Source organism: Phalaenopsis equestris, unplaced genomic scaffold (genome assembly GCF_001263595.1).
Source record: "Phalaenopsis equestris unplaced genomic scaffold, ASM126359v1 Scaffold000552, whole genome shotgun sequence".
NCBI classification, from domain to species: Eukaryota; Viridiplantae; Streptophyta; class Magnoliopsida; order Asparagales; family Orchidaceae; genus Phalaenopsis; species Phalaenopsis equestris.
In genome coordinates, this window is record NW_018164992.1 from 918,353 (window position 1) to 942,147 (window position 23,795).

Here is a 23,795-nt window from a genome sequence, read left to right on the forward strand (position 1 = left end):
CTCCCCCCCCCCTCATCCCTCTCCGCTCCTTCTGCGCCGACTTCTCCTCTCGGCCTATCCTTGCATTCCCTTGCCCTCAAGCTATCCCTCTTCTCCTCCCCCCGCTCCCTCACCACTGCCCTCCTAGATTTCTAGGGTTTAGGAATCGTGGCAGAAAGTGCTGGAGATTGCTAAGCAGACACCGCCATTGCCTTGATTGCAAATTCTTCTGATTTCCAATTCTGCAACTAGAAAAGTGGTAATGATGATTGTAAAATTGAAGATTTTATTTTTCTAGCTAGTGTTATTTTAGTTTATTTTATTGTTATTGAGTAAATATATGCATAAAAAATATTTCTCCATGCTTGAAGATTCATGAATAAAATGTCCCCATGAAATTAGTGAGGGGACTATTGTGGCACTTTACTTCTTAAAGATTCATCACTTTGGCTTTTGTTTATAGATGCAAATAAACACTTTCTGTGTTTGTTGAAATTGCCTTTAAAAGTTTGCATGATATCTATCTGTTGAAATTGATTTTGAAATACGTGGCTGTCACAGTTTTATTTTAAATAACTTTACTAAACAGGGGCAGAATGGTCATTTTTCCAGAAACAACTGTCTCGCCGCTGTTTTTACGCACCTGCAACAAATAGACAACCAACTTCCTCGCAGGAGCTTTCTGGGACAGCGCAGCTGCAGCTGCAGCTGCCTCAAATAGATCCTTAGTAATAGGCTAGGGTTTCCTAGCGTCTGCCTTACTTCTACCAAATTTTTTTACTTCATCATACATCCCTTCCAAACCCAACGAAGATACATGTCGGTACCTATCCGGGACGAGATACACCGAGAGATCCGTTGGCTTCAATAGAGGCTCGTGGAGATTGATGATGGAATCGAGGGGGAGATTGCCCTCAATCGCGATATGGATAGTTCAAGGGGAGATAGGTATGATGATCTAAACTTGTTACACAAAGGAGACATTACTGACGAGGAGTATCAACTTCACCATTTCAAAATTCAACATTGGAGGAGGCCGAGAGAAGAACCCACATATGGAGGATACATGGACTTCGACATCAAGATGAATCTACCAGAGTTTAATGGAGGTATGAATCCATATGACTTTATCGACTGACTACAATTTTTTGAACGAATCTTCGAACGTAAAGAAGTGCCAGAAGATAAAAGAGTAATATTAGCAGCCATCAAGGTTAAAAGGAGCGACTCCTTATGGTGTGAAAATTTGCAGAAACAGAGAAAAAGAGAATAGTACGATTGGATTATAGTGGGATAAGATGAGAAAAGAGATGAGGAAATACCTTCTATCTTATCATCGTCAGGACATGTTTCTGGAGACTCCACAACCTGCAGCAGAGAGACCTTTCAGTAGAGATATTCATGACACAGTTCGACTAGTTGTAGATGAAGTGAGAGTTGGTCGAGACAGAGGAATGCACCATAGCTCAGTACCTGGGGGCCTGAAGCCCACTATTAGCAATGTTCTATAGGCACAATCATATTGGTCGGGGATATCCAAACCTCAGAGTTGAAGATGGAATGACAACAAAAACAGACCAGACAACATGATACTGGGGGAATTCCAAATCATAATAGAAAGATATAAATATTATTGCTAAAATTAAAAGGTTACAATAGTGACACTTCAACAAGAAATTAACAATAACAGCTATAAAACGACACCCTAGGGCGACAACGACATTGCGAGGTGGTGGCTTGATAGCGAAGAAAGGGGTGCTAGAAGAGTTGGGAAGCTGTGGGTTGAAAGGGGAGCAGCCTGAAGTGGTGTGGGGTTTGCTGTGCGAATTAGGGGGCTGGGAGATGGTCTCATATTATAGCAGCGGGAGGAGGGCTTTGTGCTGGTAGCAGGTTGGAGTAGGGAGGGAATATTGTGGTTGGAGTAGGTTAGAAGTGATCAACTGGACCAAGGAATTCTGTGGTTAGAGAGGAAGAGGTCCATGGGTTGGCTGAGGGTGGATGGGCTTTGATTGTAGCAAACAATAGTTGGGAGGTGTCTTCAAGTTTAGGAAGGAATGGGGTAGCGTGGGATGGCTACGAAATGTTGGGCACGATAAAGCCTGCAACAGGGGGATCATGGGAGGAATGACAGGGAGAGGTTTGCAGTAGGGGGAACGATAGGGTGAGGGTCGGAGGTGGATGTCGGAGAAGATAATCACTACCGGGGGAGGGATACAGCCGGAGGACGACCCTAACCATTGGATACAACTTTTAAGGAGAATTTTGGACGTCAGGGGCTGATCTCACAACTCTAAAATAAGAAAAAAATAATATAAACTGAAAACCTAAACAACAAACACACATATAAATAGGAGATAGATATGGGGGAAATGAAAACATAAAGGGGAAAAATTTCTTGCCTAATGAAAAAAGGAAGGAGGGGGCTGAACTCTGATCCGATTTGGGCCAAATCGGTTCAGGTTTCAGAGGAAAACCCTTGTGTCATTAGCTTTCGAAGTGGATAGTTGCTTGGTCATTAACTTTTGAAGTGGGGGCGCGGAACTATGATCCTGGCTATGGCGAGAGGCAGGTGTGGCACTTGCAGGTGAGGAAGGAAAGGAGTAGCGTGGGATGGCTCCGTGGAGAAGGTCATGGTAAAGCCTGAAGCAGGAGAGTCACGGGAGAGGGTTGCAGTGGGAGAAACGGTAGGGAGAGAGCTGCAGCAGGGGGAATGGCAGGGAGAGGGGTGGAGGTGGACGTAGGAGAAGATAATCACCACCGACAAGAGTGATACAGTCGGATCACCACCCTAACCATTGGATACAACCCTCAAGGGGAAATTAGGATGTCGATGGCTGTTCTCACAACTCTGAAGAAAGACTAAGGATTCAGTCATGGATGTGGTAGATCAATTCTAAAAAATGAGATATTTTGTACCCTGACAGCGGACGCTGGATGCATCACATGTCAAGTCGCCGACTTGTACTTCAAGGAGATTGTAAGGCTGCACAAGATACCCATAACTATCACTTCGAGCTGAAATCAAATTCAGAAGTCACTTCTGGAGGATTCTATGGGGAAAACTTGGCCTTAAGCTTTTATTTTGTTCTATAGCGCACCCCCAGACGAATGGTTAGACGGAGGTAGTAAACAAGGGCCTAGGAAATCAGCTTAGATGGTTTGTTGGGAAGATTATCAAGCAGTGAGATTTAATTCTAGCTCAGGCCGAGTTTGAGTACAACAGATTCGTGAGTTAGACTACAAGCAACACCTCATTTGAGATCGTGTGGGGGTGCAACCCACTTAATTCACTTGAAATGGTATTTCTCCGGCTGCGTTAGAGATTGATGAGGATGCTGACGAACAGGTGCACAAGATTTAGAAACTCCACGAGGTCGGAAAGAGATCACTAAGCAAAATCGCAGTACCAGGCACATGCGGACAAGATAAGGAAAAATGTGACTTTTAAAGAAGTAGATTTGGTGTGGATCGGCTGAAGAAAGACATATTCTCTATAGGAGTTTTTAGAAAACTTTAACCAGATCAGGCAAACTTTTTAGAAAACTTTAGAAACTAAATAATAATGCCTACAAGATCGACCTGCCGGGAGACAAATGTTTCCAACACGTTCATTGTCGCAGACCTGACAGTATTACGAAGACCCAATAGCTTCAATAGATGAATTCGAAGCTCCCCAATCTTGGGTGATTGACGCGGGGCTTGGTTGAACCGACCCAACCAGTTCAACAAGGGTGTCGGTCTAGCATGAGACTGGATTGATCGACTAATTCAATCGGTGGGAACTACCGTCCCTTCTTCCAAACCAGACAAATTTTTTCAGAATTGTTTAGAAACTAAATGATAATGCCTACAAGAGATATGTCAGGGGATTACAATGTTTCTACCACGTTTAATGTCATAGACCTGACATCGTATTGTGAAGATCTAGAAGCTTCGAAGGATGAAGTCCAAACTCCCCAGTCCCAGGTGACTGGCGTGAGGCTTGGCTGAACCGAGCCAACAGGTCCAACAAGGGTGTGGTCTAGCGTGGGACTGGATTTGTCGATTAATTCAATGGGTGGGAACTACTGAGCCTTTTTTCCTCTCCTATTCTAGGTAGCATTATGTATACGTTGTTTGTGTTTTAGGGTTCAGTTCTATTTTCTGATTTTAGATTTCCACCTTCCGGTTTTTTTTTCTTGTAGGGCTGTATCCGAGGACATATGAAGCTCCAATTGCATCCTATTTCAAGATGTTGACGACCTATACTTACCCCCACACCCATTCCTTACCCCTGCTCGCTATTTTCATCTATGTGCACACCTTTCCCTATTTCTATGATTACCAACCCCGCCTCCACCTTCAATTGCTGCTGCCCCCTACCATAGGTCTTATTACCTCTGGACCTCTCCTATACCCCTTGATGTTGTCGTCAACCTTCTCCAGCAACTCCATGTTGACTTCATTTTTGATGAGGTCTGATTCTCTTCTTTAGAAGTCTGTCTAGGCATAAGTTTTTTCTGTTGACTATCCTAGAGGACTATTGATGAAACTCAACCACAAAAATTCTAAAAACTTCTTGACTTTTCTTGTGAAGTTTCTCATGGGTGGTCACAATCCCTCATTTGTCACTTGAGATGGCTAAGACCAACATGTGGAGGCTCAAGAATGAGTTGCAATAGGTTCACGAGGCCTTAGGGACACACTCTTTATGATCTTAGGTGGCTTGGTCACCATTTCCATTACACTTCACACCCTCTAACCATATTTGCTCCAAACCAGCCAAATCTACCCAATTTATAACCCAATTGTCAATCTAACTTCAAATCCAATTCCCATGGGCCCCAAATTCAATTTCAAATTAATTTACATCAAAATCCACACAACATGCAAAATCAAATCCAAATCCTACACAAAATCTAAAATCAAATTCAACCTCATTAAATTCCAAAGCCTTATGGCCAAATCGACAAAGCCAAATCAAATTCACCTCAAATCCATCAAATTCTGTGTCAAATTCAATCTTACCAAATTCTCATCAATTTGCATCAAATTTTGTACAATATCCAAAATCCAACCCAATTCACATCAAATTTCAAACTTCAATCCAAAATTACCAAATTCACATCCAATTTCACTCTTGGCAATCCCTACAATCTCACCAATTCACCCATTGTTTTGTGTCATGTGCCCATAGGTTGAGTTAAAGTGAAAAAAGGGTTTAAGCTCAGTTTGGGTTTTGATTTGGGCTAGAATCAACCCCAATAACCCCATAATACAACCATAAAACCCCTCCAATAACAACACAGCCGCATGACCCGCTATACAGCTCCGCAAACCCTCCAAAACTCTGCTGCCGATCGCTAATACAACCAAAGTACTTCATAAAATCCTCGCAATAACACCAAACTCTGAATTATCATGCAATAACACCGCGAAACCCCCAACTAACATCGTGGAAACCCCAAACTATTGCAGTAATGCTCCGATACTGCCGCATGTACACCCGCGGTTTTCCTTTGTTACCGAAATGCGGTAATACCACAATACAACGCCCAATAATACATCCAATAACAACGTTCCCGCAGTTCAACTCCAATACTACCATAATAATACGCCCAATAACACCAATAACACCGTCCAAAGCTTCTTTTTCTCAAATCTTCTCCACATGAAACGCTCGGATTTTGTACACCTTGTACAAATACACTTTCCTCAATTGGTAAAAAAAAGAAACTCCTTCAAAGAGCACTTAGCCACATTTATAACTTGCTTTAACCCAAAATGTGACTTTAATCTCTATGATGAGACCGAATTGCACTCCCCAAGCTGGCCCGCCACTTGGAAAAACACCCAAGCCCATTTTTGTTTGTCTAGCCCGGGTAAAACTCAGGTGGTCTTAAACTCCCTTCTCTTTAAAATCAAAACGCTTGGACACTTAACACAACACAATGGGTATCACCATCTCCAACCTCTGCACTTCTCCAACAAGAATTGACCTCATGCACCCTAACCATCCGCCCCAGTTGCCTGAAAACTCCAAAAACTGAGAGACCCCATAGCTCGAAAACTCAAAATTGCACTCACCTTACTTAGCTCACTCTTATTGGGCCTTGAACATTGGATTCCTCCACCTTAGCACCACCTCAACACCCTTTTACACCCATTGGCCTAGCTAGTGAGCCACCATATTTTGGCCTATTAAATGGCCACCCTCCATGGCTAAAATATGAATACTCACATTTGCCTTAGTGAAGCCATGCCAAGCTGTTCCTTAATCTTTCTGCAACCTCACCAAGCTCAATTCCATTGTCCTCAGCCTCTCCCTTCCACTTAGAAACCCCTAATTTCACCATACAAAACCTTTTTTCGGCCATTCCATAAACTCCACTAAAACTCAAATCTAACTGTTCCGTAAGCTTACTCAAATCTAACTGTTCCATATCAAAATCCTTCCTTCCCGAGCTCTCCACCCTAGTTCAAGGCCATGACCGAACCACCATTTGGTCAAGTTTGTACTTGGACCTGTTATTGGAGGAAACTGACACTCGAAGCATGTTCGTGGGGCTCAACTAAAACTTCTGCAATCATCCAATCGAAACCTCACCTCTTGGACAAAGGTATTGACCCGAAAACTTCATTTTTGCTTTGGTTTTGGACCTTTGTGAATAAAATTTTCACGTCACAATAATGTGGCAGTATGGATTTGCTCTTCATGCTTAGATGGTGTAGGAATAAACCACATTTGATTTCATTGAGAATCGAGAGAGATTTTAAGGTTTGAGAGAGATTTTAAGGTTTGAAATTGGACGATTTAGGTGTTTTGGCTTATTTGAGAAGATTAACAGTAATGTGTTATTTGAAGTTGTATTTTGGTAGTATTTTGATGTTATTTGACTTGTTTTGTCACTTTATTTACACCATGTTGCATATGTTATATTGTAGTGGTATTATGATGTTACACTGTTTTGTTGTTGTATTTGCATAGTATCTTTGTGTTATTGTGATTTTATGTAATCTTTCCCATGATTAAGTTAAAAAATTGGATTTTCTGATTTAATTAATTCCAGAAATTGATTTAAACTTTGAAAAATCATATCTTGATGTAAAAAAATTGTATGTACTCAGTGAAAAAAAGAGAAATTACTAATGAAAATTTTACATGTTTCCTTAAATTAATTATTTATCCAAAATCTTTTTTTAAATATAGAAAATTAAATATGTATCACTATAACTTGAAATTTTGAGTGTTTGTTAGCCTTGTTGTTAGGACTGTTCTCTGATTTTTCCAAGATCAGAAAACACCCCTAACTATGAAATCTTTATTTTTAAAATAAAATATCACTATTTTTTGTAAAATAATTGTTAAATATAAAATATAAATTAGAAAAATACAAAATCATGTTTGGTGAGGGGTAAAAATAAAAAATTGATTTAGAATGCAAGGATGTTCTCTATTTGATTTTCCTTCAAAGTTCATTTGAAAACTTATAAAAATTAATTTATATTTTGAAAAATCACCAAACCCTGATTAGTCTTTTGATCTTCGACAACATCATATAAAATTGTTAAGGACAGATAACTTATTTTGAGTAGTTAAATTAATTATATAAAAATAAATAAAATAAAAAAATTGTAACATCTCCTCTGTTAACTTAATTAATCCATGATTAGGAGGTCAGTGAAATTGCATGACCATTGAACTTATAATTCGAGAGTTCTAGTTTTTGAACCTTACGGTAGATCTGTAATCTTTAGGATATTGCACTTTTACTCTAAATTTTAGGATTAAATCAGTGGGGAGGGACATAAATGATGATAATTAACTTGCTGGAATGATTGAGATTCAAAGTGCAATAGGTAGCAACTCACTCGCTACTTTTGTATAAGGGTAAAATTTTAATTATCTAAATTGTTGAGATTTAGAAAAAGTTGAGTTTGGATGATTCTAAAATAGAGGGGATGAATTTAGTGATCAGTTAACCACTGATTTGAAATCCCTCAATCAATGGGTGAATCAAATTCATTATTTTAATAAAGATAAAACACAGTTCATGAACTTTTGCAAAAATGACAAACTTACAGAGTTTGTTAGTGAATTATGTTTGATGAAAGTACATTTGCAGATTAATTTCAAAGCACATAATTGATAATGAAACATTTTAGAACACCACAAGCTCAAGTCTGAGTGTGAATTCCCGAACTGCTATAAGCATACCCCAGGCAGGAGTTCGCTCTCTAATTCTCAATTGAATGTTTAAGTTAATCACTCGGCCTTAGTACATGAAATAGTCAAAACATTGAGCACAACTTCAAAACACAATAATGCAACTTCAATTTAATTTGTGATGATTGATTTTACGATAAAGTAGGACTTAAAGAACTCAAAATAATCCAAGAGATTTTAAGGTTGTTTAGAGTCACTCTCTAGACATCCTTATAAGATTTTGGATATTTTAGAAGTCATTTGGAATTACTTTGATTTGTTGAAGAAGATCATCCACAAAACACAGAGATACACCAAGATGTGATTCAAGACCCTTCCAATCAATTAAATCACCAATGAAAACTCTCGTACAACTTAACCCATAATCAAACCAAATGCTCTGGGATCTGAGCTTTGAACTTTACATTATGATCCTCTTGGCAAATGAGGATATTTTTAAATGCCACATATGAATCATCGACTGATGTAAGTCAGAGGGTCTTAGTGGTAGGGGCGATTTCAAAAATGCTTATGTGTGCTAAAAGTGAAATGTTAGAATAGTATCTCTTACCTGAACAATCTTCGGAGTGGGGATAGAACCAAAGATACGATTCACCAACTTTTAGTAAGAAATAAACCCTAAAATTTGCCAAAATATGTATATAAACATAACATTAAAAAAAATCTTTTCTCATGATACTACTATTTTTGACTATCAAGTAATGTGTCAATTCTTCGCGATAAGTGTATTACTTGTAGTGTTGTGTTCATTCCTCACGTTAAGTACTCATTCTTTGCGATAAATGTATACTTAAACTATTAATTTTCAAATTAAAATTATATTTTTCAAAATTACATATACATGTTCAATTAAATTTATTTTTCAAAATTAAAATGCAACTGACCCAAAAGGCGACCGACACTCCACCTGCTACCGCCAGCCCTCCAACACCCAACCCTGCTACTATCCCACCTTCCTACACCTCCACTTACTGACACCACTCTTCCACTTCACCGCAACCTACTGTCGCCACCCTTTCTTGTCACCTTATCTTTTTTCGCAAACCCTTATACCACCTCCCTCTACTGTCCAATTAGCTTCACCACCTCCATCCTCACCCTATGGGCTCATTTGTGTTTGTGTTATTTATTTCTTATTTTTTATGAACCTCATGTTTTCTTTTGAAGTTTCAACAATAATATGTTTGTTTTCTATCATTTTCGGATTAACTTCGGCATCACTCCAAGCCGCTAAGCATCACCACCATCACTTGGGATATGCCTTAACACGAGTGTGTGTTGTGTGTTGTATTTTTCCTTTCAAATGTTTTTGATTATGACCACATATTTGTTCCCAGTAATAATATTTATTTTTTTATTGTGGTTTGGGTTAACTCCATTATCATTTGGTATCAAATATAGTCTAATCCTAGCCCTATTAGCTTCCTCCATACCCAAACCATGTCCACGTCAAAAATTTTATTTCTCATCCCGGAATATCCTCTTCCAATTCCCAAAACCTAGTTATGCCGCCGAGGAGATAATAGTCGGAAGTCAGATTGATGGGAAAGGACATTGTGTCCTTTCTGAGAAATTTTCAAAGAGCTGTCTAGGGAATTTCTAGGGGGGATATGCAATAGAAAACTCACCAATTACAAAAGTTTGTCACCTTCGAGAGGAGGCAATTTGGATGGGTCACCGACAACCACAATAGGGACTTGCTAAATCAAAGGAATGTTTTGGATCTCGTCCATCATATGGATTCCAGGGATGAAAAACCTTTCATCGGAGTTGTGACCTGAAATATTTGAGAATCCACTATTCTTAAAGCTTTCTCTGTTGAAAGTGTTTAAAGTGCACAGATTGGGCATATTGAAACAAATTGCGCTACCAGAGGATGATATATTTCACCGAGCAAGGAGCAGTTAAAGAAATGAATAATGACACAATAGACACAGTAAACACAGAAGAGAACGAGGACACGAAAGTGGAATATCAGTCGCCAACCAACGAGGAAGAGACAATTGATTCCAGTTAAACCTGTGAGAAAGATTCCAGCTTAGTTGACAACAAGTATTATAAAAGGGGGTGAGTCTAAGTTAATCGACGTTCATGCAGAGTATGAGATTATGGTGCCTCAAGCTACCATTTTGTATCCGTTGGGAGGAGAATCGACAGGACTGGCCTTGCATGTCGAAAAGGACTATGAGTTTGAGAAGTCAGTGTCAGGCATAGGTTAACCCAAGATGAGAGAAATTAAGAATTTTTAAATCTATACACTCCTTGAATTGCCGCTATTGAGGGAGGTTCAATATGCAGAAATGGGGCTCTTTTGTGCCACGCTTGGAAGATTATATGGAGTTATTTGGATATTAGATTTAGGGGCAACTTATCAGCTGCGGCTGCATTTTGAAAACACCACGACAGGGTTTAGAAGAAGCTTTTGGGAGGCGTTTTCAAAAATGGTGTTTGGCCGTATAACTAAATGCGGGCTGCGGGTTGAGCTCCGCGGTCCTGCGTTTCCTTTCCCATTTGACGGGAGTGCCCCTCTTGACTGCGAAGTCGAGGACTTTGCCGGAAGGGACATGCGAGGAAATGAGTCCGACAAAGAATCCACAGAGGAAGGGAAGGCGCTGGGGTCTTCGGTTTTGTCTGAATAACTTTGAAATAGATCCATGGAGAAGTTTAGAGGAGAGTTTGAGGTGAAAGGGAAGGGGAATCACTAGGGTTTCGACTACGAGACGGGAAGGGGAAAATGGTTTCTAGATTTTTTTAATTTAATTAATTTATAATTAATATATTATCAAATTAATTATAAATATGTAATTATTTATTTATTAATTAATAACAAAAATAAATTACATTTTAAATTTAATTATTTTAATAACATTCTAATGATTATAAATTCTTTGCTAAATAACTAATTTACAACATTAATTAATGAATATTAAAGTATTGCTTGATATAATTTGTTTAAGAAAATTATTAATAATAATTAATTAGTTGGACAAATATTTAATTATAAGTATGAATAAGAAATAAATTAAACTTAAATATATTAAATTATTAGTATTTTTAAAATCATGACATTTTTTAAAGGCATGTTTCTGAAGTGAGGAATTTATATTTTTTGATAGAGGAATGCTTCTAAGGCTTTTAAGAATTTTGATCTACTAAAAATTAGTTGGATAGTTTATGAAGATTGTTTCCAAACACACAAACCAAACAACTAAACAGCTTATCCAGAACAATGACAGAATAATCATTTATCCAGAAATAACTGCAAATCAATTGTTTTTCAAAAGCACAAATCAGCATAAACCAAACAGCCAGACAAGTTATCTTGATAAGATGCAACTGCCCCAAACAGACCCTTAATTCAGTAGTGTACCCACCCTCAGATGTCCATATAGGAGGGTTGAACCCAAGCTTTGAAATTTGTCTTAGGAGCTTGATAGGTACGAAAATTTTTTAATGGTATATAAGTCCTATCAGTGAAGAAGAGGTCTCTCCTGAGTAGTTGCTAGTAAGAGTTGCGCAGCCTGCCATATATTTTATCTTAGAATTGATTTCGTTCATGCTTAAATTAGCAAAATAACAATTTATAAATAGTTTGCTCACAGGAAAACCTAATTAGAAATAGCCAAACATTAAAAATAATAGAGGGATAAAAGATATGCTAAAATTTGGAAGTCGACACTCCCCTATTGTTTGAACACGCAATTGTAAGAGCTCATATTTTGCGGTTTACGAAATTACTGCGATTGGGATTGCAATAGGCTGATCCCAAGATTGTAGCAGGGAGCTCTTGCTTCACAACACCTGTTACTGAGTAAGATACATACACACCACTTGCGAAAGGAAGATGATATACCACTCTTAAAGCAGGAAATCAGATATGTCTGTACTACTCAAAATAAATCGAAAGTCTCCAAAAACAAAAGAAACGAACATGATAAATAGTCACTCAAGCAACCTACTTAGAAATAAGAAAAAGTAGGAAACAAATTATAAAAAGTAAAAATTTCTGGTGAAACTGATAACGGGCAGCCACTTGCTTCTTTCATTTGTTGGACCTCCCTCGTTCCGTGGTATGACCTTCCGCGATCGAATCACTGAAACCACGCGATCGGGATCGTGGGATGCCTGCACGACTCTATGGACGCTTCCACATCAAGCAATTTGACTGTCAGTTATTTATTTATTTATTGTTCATTATGATTATTTTCTTCGCACTTTTGCTGTCAGTTACATGGTTAACTGATAGAAAAGATTGTAATTCTGGTACATAGTGAGTTGAATGAAGAAAAGTTATGTCTTTATTGAGCTGACGAGAAGAGAATGTTGAGGTATTTTTCATTTTGCCTTAATCTTTTAGTAATTTTTTTTTGTAGTTTTTGTCCTTCTTATGTTGTCCTTTATATCCCACATATACTGGTTTGTGCTAGACATTCATATATTGAATAGTACATTGTTCCTTCAAGCAAAGACTGGTAATAATTCACTGATGAAGACTGGTCATTATTGCCATCATTGTCTTTGACTTCATCTCGACGATTTCGTGCCTTCTTGACTTCTGTTTTCCATTCATTCATGTTTGTGTTGCAATATGTATTAAATCTTTGGTGCATTTACCTACATACTACTCAAAACTTTCATATCACATCAAAAATACCACCTTTTTAACTTTAAAGAGTGAAATGCACCTTTTCATGCTTAGTAAAGTTTATATATATTTTTATAAATTGAAGTTTAGGTGTTAGATAAGTAAATACATAGGAATTGAAGGGCTTGTATGTATATCTTTCTAAATTTATTTGCACAATTTCTATCCACAGTGCTCTTATATATCTATTCTTTTTACCTTCCATATACTTCCCAGTAATTTTCTTTTGTCATTTTGTCTTTTTTGCCATTATTGCATCAGTTGGAGATTTTGCAATTTCACAACTAATCAAATCTATCTTTCTGTGCAGTACATTAATCATCTGGTTAATCAACTTGCGAGACACCGTTTCCTAAAAACAGCTTGTCAAATAGAAAAGAAATCCATACTTGGTACTTACTCTTTGGTTAAAGTAATTGACTCAGAATTACGAAGCTATCTGTCTGCTGCCAATAGCCGCCTGGTATGACTTCTTCTAATTCTTGGCTTTTTGGTAAAATTATTCTTATTTTTTCTTTGGAAGATTTGCATACATACCACTCATTTTTTATGTATTCACATATCTAACACCCTAACTTTAATTTACATACATAGCTTATCTTTGCATCAAAAGGTATACACTTTTTAAAACTTAAAGCAGTGGTATTTTCCATGTGATATGAAAATTTTGGGTGGTACAACGTTCATAGCAAAATTTAGGTGTTAGATATGTAAATACATAGGAATTGGGTGATATATATGTAAATGCCCTTTTTTATCTTTGGTCTTTTATAGCGTCCAACGAGCAACATTGTGATACAAACCAGAGCCAAAATCAACAAGCGACTTGCACTAGAAAACTTAAGATAGGGCTAATTTGATTAATATCAAAGCAAACAAACAAGATACAGGGGTAATGTACAATTTGAGAGGTAGATCGTCCTTCCACAACTCTAGTCATCACTAGGAACCCAAACACACAAGAAAAGTTGTAGCAAATCAAAACATAATGTAAACGCTAGCTAATTAGTTCTACTAAATACTCCTCAAAATCCATTCAAACTCTTCCCCAACCCCCCCTTCTTGTACTTGATTAATGGTTGTATGTGTCCCACTCAGAAGTTGGAATCGTCCTTAGTAGTCCTTAGTAATCGTACAATTTTCTACTCCACTTGGCTGGGTCGGTTGACTTGGCAAAGCGGTTGGTTTGGCTGGCTATGACCGGTCCTTCTTGGACCGGCTCATCTGCAGTAGGAGCGGGCACATCACACTCCCCTCCCAAAGAAGCACATTTTCCTTAAGGTGGAATGATGTAAACTACTTATGGATCCCTTCATAAGGTTCCCATATCACTACTTCTGTAAACTACTATGGCGGATCTTTTTACTTAATTAGTAGCTCTTTTTCTCCATCCACTCCTTAGCACACTCTAACCTATAAATGTTCTGGAATCAAGCCCATGTCCTCTATCAACATTGTAGTGACGATGAGGGTGTATGATCCATAATAGTACGTCTTGTTAGTGATCCATGAAAGATTGGATGCAAATGGTAGGCACTGCCTCAATGTGTGTCATAACTTCATAGTGTCCAAAATATCATGGAGAGAGTTTTTCGCTCCCCTTAGCTAATATCTTCTATCGATAAGGTCATAGCTTCAAATAAATCCTATCCTTGTACTCGAATTGTACCTCCCTCCTATGTTCATATGCCTTCCTCTTCATGATCTTTTTGGTCCTTAGTAGATGTCCCTTGAGCTTCGGTGATGTTCTCTCTCCAATATTGTTCCACACTGGATACCGAGGTGGTACTATGCCCATATTGTATGAGGTGGGGTGGATCCCACCCATACAAAATCCCAGCATTATGGTACGAAGAATTATACCAACACTCAACTCAAGCAATTCTCTTTGCTCAAAGTTTCAGTATATCTAATACAAAATAATGCTGGTATATCTCCATACTTTTGTTGATCACCTCTGTCTGGCCAGCTGTCTGGTGATGATATGTTGTGCTCCTCTTTATGACTATCGCTTGTAACCTGAATAGTTTCTTCGAAAAGTAGCTTAGGAACACCTTGTTCCTGTCTGATACAATAGATCCCAAAAGAACATGCAAACGAACCACTTGTCATAGAAACATCGTAGCGAATGAGACAACATTGTAATGGTGTCGTAATGGAATGAAGTGTGCATACCTGCTCAGACGATTCACTACCACCAATATCACTGTAAACCCCTCTGATCGTGACAACTCTTCTATCCATCACTTCCTCCCAAACCTTCTCAGGTAACGTTAGTGGTTGCAGTAATCCTCCTGACGCCATAGTTAAATACTTGTGTCGTTGTCGCACATCATATCTTACCACAATGTCCTCTACATCTCCGGGATTCCCTACCTAATATAGCTCTGTAGATAGTCAATTGTATGTCTTCAGTACTCTTGAGTTCCTCCCAATCATGCTGTCATGAAACTCCTGCAACTATTTCAGGATGTACTCGATGCCCTCCTCGGTAGATGTAGTCGATGTATCTTGAATGATTGTTCGGATTATGCAGTAACTTTGCCCTTATCTTCCTCAGCCCTTCATTATGCTCGCTCTCCGACCTTAAGACTTTCCAATCTATGACCATGGTATTGATAAAGTTGTTAGTTTGGCCTCCTCCAACTTCCTTGATAGCATATCTGAGACTATTTCTCCAATTCTATCATATACTGAATCTCAAAATCATATCCAAGTTACTTGGATAACCACCTCTAATGCTCCTCTATCACCATCTTCTACTCTAACAAATACTTCAAGCTCCTCTGATCGGCTCTGACTATAACTATAAAGTGTCACCCCATCAAATATGGCCATCACTTTTGGATGGCCAAGACAATAGCCATCAACTCTCTCGTATACAAACTTGAGCCCGTTTGTGCCTGCGAGCAGCTGGTTGAAATATGTATTAGGTTGTTGGTCCCGCATGAGAGTGGCTCTCAATCGATACCCCAACGCATCAGACTATAACACAAATGGTCCATTGAAGTATGAAAGTGCTAATATCGAAGTAATATTCATGGCTCACTTCAGATGTTCGAAGGCATGTGTTATTGCTTTCCCCTCACATGAAATTGACTTTCTTAAGTTGCTTCATCAGCGGTCATATTATCTTGTCATATCCTCTCACGAATTTCCGGTTGTACTTGGTATGGCCAAGGAATTCTTTCAACTCTTTCAAGCTCATAGGCCAGTCCAACATTGTCTCGATGTTGGACTGATCCACCGCTACCTCTACCTTAGTCATTACATTCCCTAGGTACTACACCTGTGATTTCGCAAAGGAAAATTTCTTCAAGCTGCTGTACAATTGGTGCTCTCTCAGCGTCTCCAAGATTGTCCCCAGGTGTCCCATATGCTCTGTTTTGAAATTCTTCTTAGTCGTCATGACAATAACTCAAATCCTTTCCTATACTCCATGATAGTCCTTTCTTGAGTCAAGGCAAATAATTTTTCGTGTAGGTCTCCTCGAATGACTCAAACATATTCTAACAAGTAATTCTTAAATTCCTCCAGGAACATATTAGGTATCTTACATCCCTCCACTGAAATAATGCTAAGGTTTTCCCTCCAATCATAACCCTACCTTCGCGAGCTTCTCCTCCCTATTTAGCTTATTCATCACAAAATATCACTCCACCTAATACATCCTCCTATGTGCATCTTTTCCCTCAAAGATTGACATCATCAACTTTCTAACCCTAGCATCACCACCCCAACTTCATCTCCATTTGGTGTTTATCCCCCAGTATTTAGAGTGAAACTCTCTCTTTGATCATAGCCATATCTTAATATGGTTTCTCTCATTTATTCTTCGTGCTCGTTCAGGCCCCTTGCATAGCCCCTCCAAATTTCGGCCCCAGGCCCTCCATAAGAATTCTCTAGTCCACTCCAGTAGGAGTCCTCGAGGGGAAGTTCTTGATGGTTTATGCTTTTCTCCTCATGTTTTTCTCATTCAATCTTATTTGATTTGACTAAGGATTCTTCTGTCAACCCTTAGTTGTGGTTCACAAATTGAGCTGTCGGTGGTGTCTTGGGCTACATCTCAATAAGCCTTCATATCATCTCCTCCAATCCCACAAATCTTTTTTTCATGTAAGAAAATCTATCATCCATGGAGAAAACCCTTCCTTTTATGGTGGATATCTTTTCCTCAATCTCGCATTTGTTTTGCCCAGCTTCTCCTTCTGATCTCCCTTCCAATGTGTTTACTTTCTTTGTTGTCATCTCTCCAAGATCTTGCTTTGATACCAATTTAATACGATCTGGAGCCAAAATCAACGAGGAACTTGCGGTAGATATGTGGGAAAACCCAAGATAGACTAATTCAATTAATATCAAAGCAAACAAACATGATACAATTGGTGATCTACAGTTCGAGAGTTAGATCCTTTCTCCACAAATCCTAGACGCCTCTAAGAACCCAAAGATAAAAGAAAAACTGCAGCAAATCAAAATTTAAAGCAAAGCCTAGCTAAGTAGCCCTAATAAATACTCCCCAAGGTCCATTCAAATTTTCCCCCAAAAATTTTTTATTCCCCTCCTCTTGTACGTGATTAACGACTGTGTGAGACCCACACAAAAGCTATAATCATCCTTAGCAGTCCCCCAGGGCTTTTGCCCCTCTAGGTTGGGCCAACTGACTTAGCTAGGCCAGCTGGTCTAGTTGGCTCTGAGCGGTCCAGGCCAGTCTTTCCCAGGACCGACTCGACTGCAGCATGATCATGCTAATCACATTGTTGATTTTTTAACATAAAATGTTTATATGCTATATTAATAATCTTTTTTTTAGAGAAAGTCAGTGGTCTAGTTTATATATCCTCCTTGGCAGCTAGTCTCTGAAACACTGTGCTGACTCTGGTGATAGGAGTAAACTTCTTCCTCTTCTCACCATGTCTATGAGGTGACAGTAAAGCAATGACAATTTTCTGAATACTTTCATGTCCATCGGTATTTATTAAGGGATGAAAACTACTTCCTTGCAAAAGTGGAGAGGTATCCAACAATCCCGATTCATCCTGATGAGGGATTTCATCAACGGTCATATCTCCAGAAATATGAACTTCAGCAGTCTTGCGAGCTTTTCGGCTACAATTTCTCCTTTGCGACCGAGTTAGTGGCCCAACTCTCGAACTCAACCCAATCTCGAATACTGACGGCGGGACAGTGAATTCCTCAGTCGGGTTATCGACGATCATAACCTCTTTTCCCTTAGCAGGAACGGGAAAGACGAGCTAGTAGATTTCAAAGTGGCAGTAGTCTTTTCCTCCTGATAAGAAGGGAAATCTTGTAGGCAATTCAGGTCAAACTCAGCAGACGACTCCTGAACTTCTGGGGTGGCGACTCTCACTACAACGAACGGGGCTTTGTCGAGAATGACTTCGAGATCCTCGAATCCTGCCCCAAACTTGGTGGGAGCGACGTTGCGGGCATTACAGTCCGTTGGCAAGTTGCAGGAAAAAGTAAGCGTCAGAAACGCCATCGCAAAAACTTCAAAAGAGAAAACCCTATGGTTAGTTATTTGGCGAATGCATCGTAATTATAGCGCGAGCACTACAAATTGACAGAGACCGATCTATTAACCGGGAAAATTTTATTTAATTGGTGAAGATTTTAAAAGTTAGTAAAAATGGTCTGAAAGTATGAAGGTTTAATTAATATAAAGAAAATTAAAGAGCAAGCACAACACAACACAATTCGATTTAATTTGCAATATAACAAATCAAACTTGAAATGACACAAAAAGGAGAGTAAATTTTAGTACCCAGTGCGAGACCGACTTTACAACACATAATGTCCAGATGAAACTAGTCCACCAACACACCTATTGAGGGTCCGACCCCACACAAAAGATTAAAAAGTTCTTAATGGTCTTCTGGACATCCCTTTTCAAAAGTGATTGAACAGGCGGTCCTGAAGTTCAAAGAGTTGACCGTACTTTCCCAAGAAAGAAATGGGCAAAGCATGTCAACGGAAGAAAGGTAATTTGGTCCAAGAGGGCATGGACACATTACCGATATATGAAGATAATATTTCCTAATTAATATGGAGAGAGAAACTACTCCCCAACAGAGTCGCCGGTATAGAAGCTGTCGACACTAGAAAAAAGTTGGGGGAGTTGCCCGTAGGAAGCTGTCGGGTATTGTTTTTTATGACAAGCTCGGGTGCGTTGATGAACCAAGAATGGGAACATAGTTCGTATGGTGGGAACATATGGCTATGGCTGGAGTTTTGATTTTCATGTTAATAAATCTTGATATGGAAAACCATATATTGAATTCAATAATTTTTGTCTTCTAATCAAGCTTAATCACAATTCTTTGACTGAGGGTTTGGTCTAGTGCAATCATTTTGTTACCTCTGCTCCGATCTAGCTCTGACGGTGGGAATCACATAATATATTTATGAAAGTACTAAATATTCCTTTGGCAATGCCAGCTTAAGACGACAAAAATCACCCCATAAATAGACCAATAACTTTTCAATAACCCCCAATAACTGAGTTATTGGAAGGTTGTTTGGGGGAGTACGCATGCAGAACTGTCTGCGTACTTCGTAACCCCCCAATAACCTACCAATACATTTCGCGGTTCCTTGCTCATATTTTTTGTTGTTATTCAGAAGTTTTGTCAGGTTATTGGGGATATTAACCTCAATAACATCGACATAACTCTCAAATACCTCTCGAATAACCTCCATACTCGCGTAGTTCTGCGTGCATGCTCCGTAAGTAAATATTTTTCTACTGCATATGGGCTTAAACTTCTATCTTTATCTCTCTATTTATTGTAGCGAATTTAATTGTCCCGCTATATATACTGTGAACTAAAGTTCACTTGTGCTGTTATGCCATTTTCTAATTGTGCTTTATTTTTATCATTTTGCAGTTAGTAAATTTTGCAAAATTCATTTCACAAAAACCAGCTGCTAAATATTTGTCTTTTCTTATAGGGTCATTGTCTGTCATTAATTCAAGCAGCCTCAGAAGTACGAGAGCAGGGTGCAGTTGATGATCGTGACACTTTCCTCCACGGTGTTCGTGATCTTCTCAGCATTTATTCAAGTATCATCATAAAACAATTTTTACTCAATGCTTCAAATTTGTTAAGCTTGACTTGTATCTTTATAAAACTAGATTATTTTTCTTGTAGATTCTCAAGCTGCATTGCCAACTTATGTGTCAGCCCATGGAATTATTCAGCAGATTTTAGCTGTAAGATCTGATCTACTCTCTCTCCAATTAGAACTTGAGAATTCTCTTCCTGAAGACCGGAGAAGATGCGTTAATGAACTGTAAGTAACTCCAGGCAATTTTTCTATCTGATATACTTTTTGATCCACATTATATTTTGCACAATGTTATGAGAAACAATTTTTAAATTACTCGCTCTCAAAATTTGAGCTTTCTCAAGCCTTTTAAGAAGCATTTCTTAATGTGAAAGTGTTCTATTTCTTCTACAACTTATCGTTTACATTAAGTCATGCATAATTCCTTGTCTTGTTGTCAATTTAATTAGTGTTTCTTACATGAAGTACCTTTTTATGTTATTTAATTTTTTAATTTAAATTCTATAATTATATCCAATACATGATGGCATGGCTTGGGCAAAGAAGTGGCTTCTGAAATACTGCTGCCATGATTAGATGCAGCATATAGATGTCAAATCATAATCGCAAATGCCTTTTTTTCACTAACTTTTACATACTATGTATTTACCTACCTTGCACCTAAACTTTCATATTCAAACACATAGCACTCCAATCTTTAATTTCACATAAAAAATAGCACTATTATCACTTCTTAAAGGCGTAATACAGTTTTTCATGCATAGGTTTAAAGCACCAAAGTGTTATATATGTAAACACGTAAGTTTAGGTTTGAGATAAATACATAAGAATTGTGTGCTTCGTAGGTAAATTTAACTTGAATTTTTTGCTGATTTAAAGATTCAGGGAATTGTAAAATTGGTTCTGCCCTCTTTCCTACAAATAAGTGTGGGGGCTTAAGAGATGTCTAATTTAAAAACACTACCTGGTAGTTGCATGTTTTTGATGCTTTGTTAATAGATCATGTTCATAAAGCACTGTTTATTCATTTTAATTATGCAGGGTGCTTCAGCGGCCAAATATTCTTCTCATAGTCTTTAACATTTTGTAGAATTATTTAGTTTTTCGGCTTTTGGATTATTGGACTAAGCCCTTGCAAAATTTGTTTTGTTGGCTTATTTAAATTGTTTTTTTTATTTTTCTAATATATATTCCCATGCTGAATTGAGTTAATTTTTAACTTTAAAAAATACATAGCTTTTTTCTTTTGCCAAAATGCTTGAAGAGCATTTATTTTTGTTGTTCTTTTCATCAACAGGTGTACTCTTATTCAAACTTTGGAGCAGCTTTTATTTGCATCATCAACAACTGCAGAACCATCATTAACTCCTAGGGTACATTATTTTCTTACTCCTTTATATACTAGCTGCGCTTTTTGTCACCTTTTTATTATTAATTGGAAGATTTACATACTTACCACTCAATTCCTATGTATTTATATATCTAACACCTAAACTTCTATTTATGTACAACATACCACCTTTTCTTATGCATGGTGTATTTAATTTTATAGAAGTTAAAATGGTGGTATTTTTAACGTGATATGAAAGTTTTGAGTGGCATAAATGTAAAAGGTAAAGTTTGGGTGCTAGATGTGTAATTTCATTGGAATTGAGTGATATGTATGTAAGAGTTAAACAAAATGTCATTCTTCTTTTCATGCTTTTCCTGTTTATGTAACAATATTAGGTTTCTTTCCTAGGGTCTTTCTCTATGCTGAACCAATGATTTTCCGAAAATATCCCTAATACTGCTCAAACATACATTTTTCAAGTAGCTTTTGGTAAGACAGAGTTCAGATGAAAGATCAAAGATTCGTTGAAAATTAGATCAGCTTTTGATTCAGATCTAAGAAACTAGCTGACTAGTTGAGCCAAGGGCTCGGTTCAGACTTGAATTGAGTTGAGCCTGTATCGGATCAAGCTACCTCAAAATTGGATAAAAAAGTCCTCGTTATATATATATATATATATATATATATATATGAAAAGCCCAAGCGCCGATATATTAAAGAAAGATAAAGATACAGATAGGTTTGTATGGGTGGGCCTAAAGACCCAACCCACATGGTACAACACACACCAAAAAATGTAAAAGATTGGTACATATAGAAATAAAAAGAAACCTAAAAATCACTCGGGCGCTGAGAAAGTGTGAGTCATCTCAATCTGGTCTTGCCTCTGGCTCTAGTTTTCGGTAGGGATCCAGCTAGCAGATTGGTAAGGTGTTGACCATTGCCTGTAGTAACCAAAGTATCATCCATAAGACTCCTGAACTCTAGTAGATCTCCGTTCTTGTTCTTCCTCTTGGAAGTGTAAACCTGTCATTTCTCCTCCGAAGAATCCACCTGATGGGGTAGAGCTGAAGTAGAATGTTACCAACAGTAATACCCACAATAGGTTCTACAATATGTGAAGTATGAGTTGCCGCTACACCGGATACTTCTTGAAGAAGTGGATTAGCGAGGCTTTTCTGATTATCAGTCTGAACACTATCATTTATAGGTAATAGTCCATCAGTATTATTTTGTATGGAGTTTGTAGGTGCCAGCATCGCATCACTCGCAATAACAGTAACAATAACAGTAACAGCAGCAGTGTCATGGGAGGGGTCCTCAGGTGCAACATACACCTCCTGTCTGGTAGTATCCTCCTTAGGTGGAACTAAAATGTCCAGAGCAGTGGGGTTAGACCCATTCTTATTCACTTGAACCTTAGATTTCAAATTTGCATGAAACTTGTGGCATTTATCAAGGACATAACCATCAAACATCTTACAGTGGGTACAATATGGCTTACAGTGAGTACAATATGGGGGGGGTTTGTGTTCCATGACGATTTGTTGCCAATATCCATTATGGGTTGTGCCCAGTCAGACTTCAGTCACATCAGGTAAAGTAATATCCTTTTCCACAAGTATTCTGGCCACCGAGGATCTGGTTAGGTTGAAAGTAGGCAGATCTAGTTTCAAAGATCCCAATGATGACCCCTATAGAGTAGAGAACTTGATGGTAAAAAAAATGCAGCTTGAGACCAGGTAAACTAAACGATACTGGTACAGTGGGAGTTTCATGATTTGGATCGAATTTAGGAGACCATATGAGTAATTTCATTGATTTGCCTTCGATATTAAGATATTTCTTGGTGAAAATTCTGTTGTAGTCTTCAGCCACTGTTAGTTGGATCAACACATGTCTTCTATCCATGAGCCCCACTTTCCACTTGTTTACCTCTACTAGCTTAAGATCATCTACGCCCTTTCTGATAACCTTCATAGATGGGTGTCCCCACTAAAATTTTTCAATGAGAGCAAACTTAAATTTTTCTGTCATGATAGAAATTTCTATGTCAAAATGATTGCTATTTTTCCACATTTCCTACTTCTCTTCTTAATAAAAGGACAATCATCTGTGCCCTCACGAGATTCCTTATAACTTGAGGGGAATCCCACTGCGGACTCCACCTGAGGGTTACCCACCACGTGGGCAAAGGAGACTTTGTCTGGCTCAAGCAAACAAGGAGGCGTCATCTGAGCAAGGAGAGCTGTCGGCGTTGAGCTACAGTGAAGAACAGTGAATGTTGAGTGGCTCTGTCGCAGATGCCAGAGGTAGAGCCGAGCAGATGACGCATCGAGCGACTTTGTCAGAAGCGAACGCGTTGAGCAGATGCGAACTCGTCGGTGTCGAGATGCAGATGAACGCCGACGAGAGTGAGCCGACAAAGACAAGCACGAGCCAATGAAGGAGAAAGGAGCGGAAGCTTCGAGCGACAGAATCAATGGCGATCGCCATTCGAAACCCTAGCAGAGCAGTCGTCCGCCATTTTTTTCCTTATATAT

At 38.4% G+C, this 23,795-nt stretch overlaps 1 protein-coding gene across 1 annotated transcript in view; it reads left to right on the top strand.

Moving 5' to 3' along the window:
- Positions 1–23,795, top strand: part of LOC110029147 (AUGMIN subunit 3) — an 86,527-nt gene that overhangs the window by 55,143 nt on the left and 7,589 nt on the right. The window contains exons 14-17 of the mRNA XM_020731305.1: positions 13,141–13,293; positions 19,803–19,914; positions 20,003–20,144; positions 21,217–21,292. Of these exons, the coding sequence (XP_020586964.1) occupies positions 13,141–13,293; positions 19,803–19,914; positions 20,003–20,144; positions 21,217–21,292 (483 nt within the window). The remainder of the gene's footprint in view (positions 1–13,140; positions 13,294–19,802; positions 19,915–20,002; positions 20,145–21,216; positions 21,293–23,795) is intronic.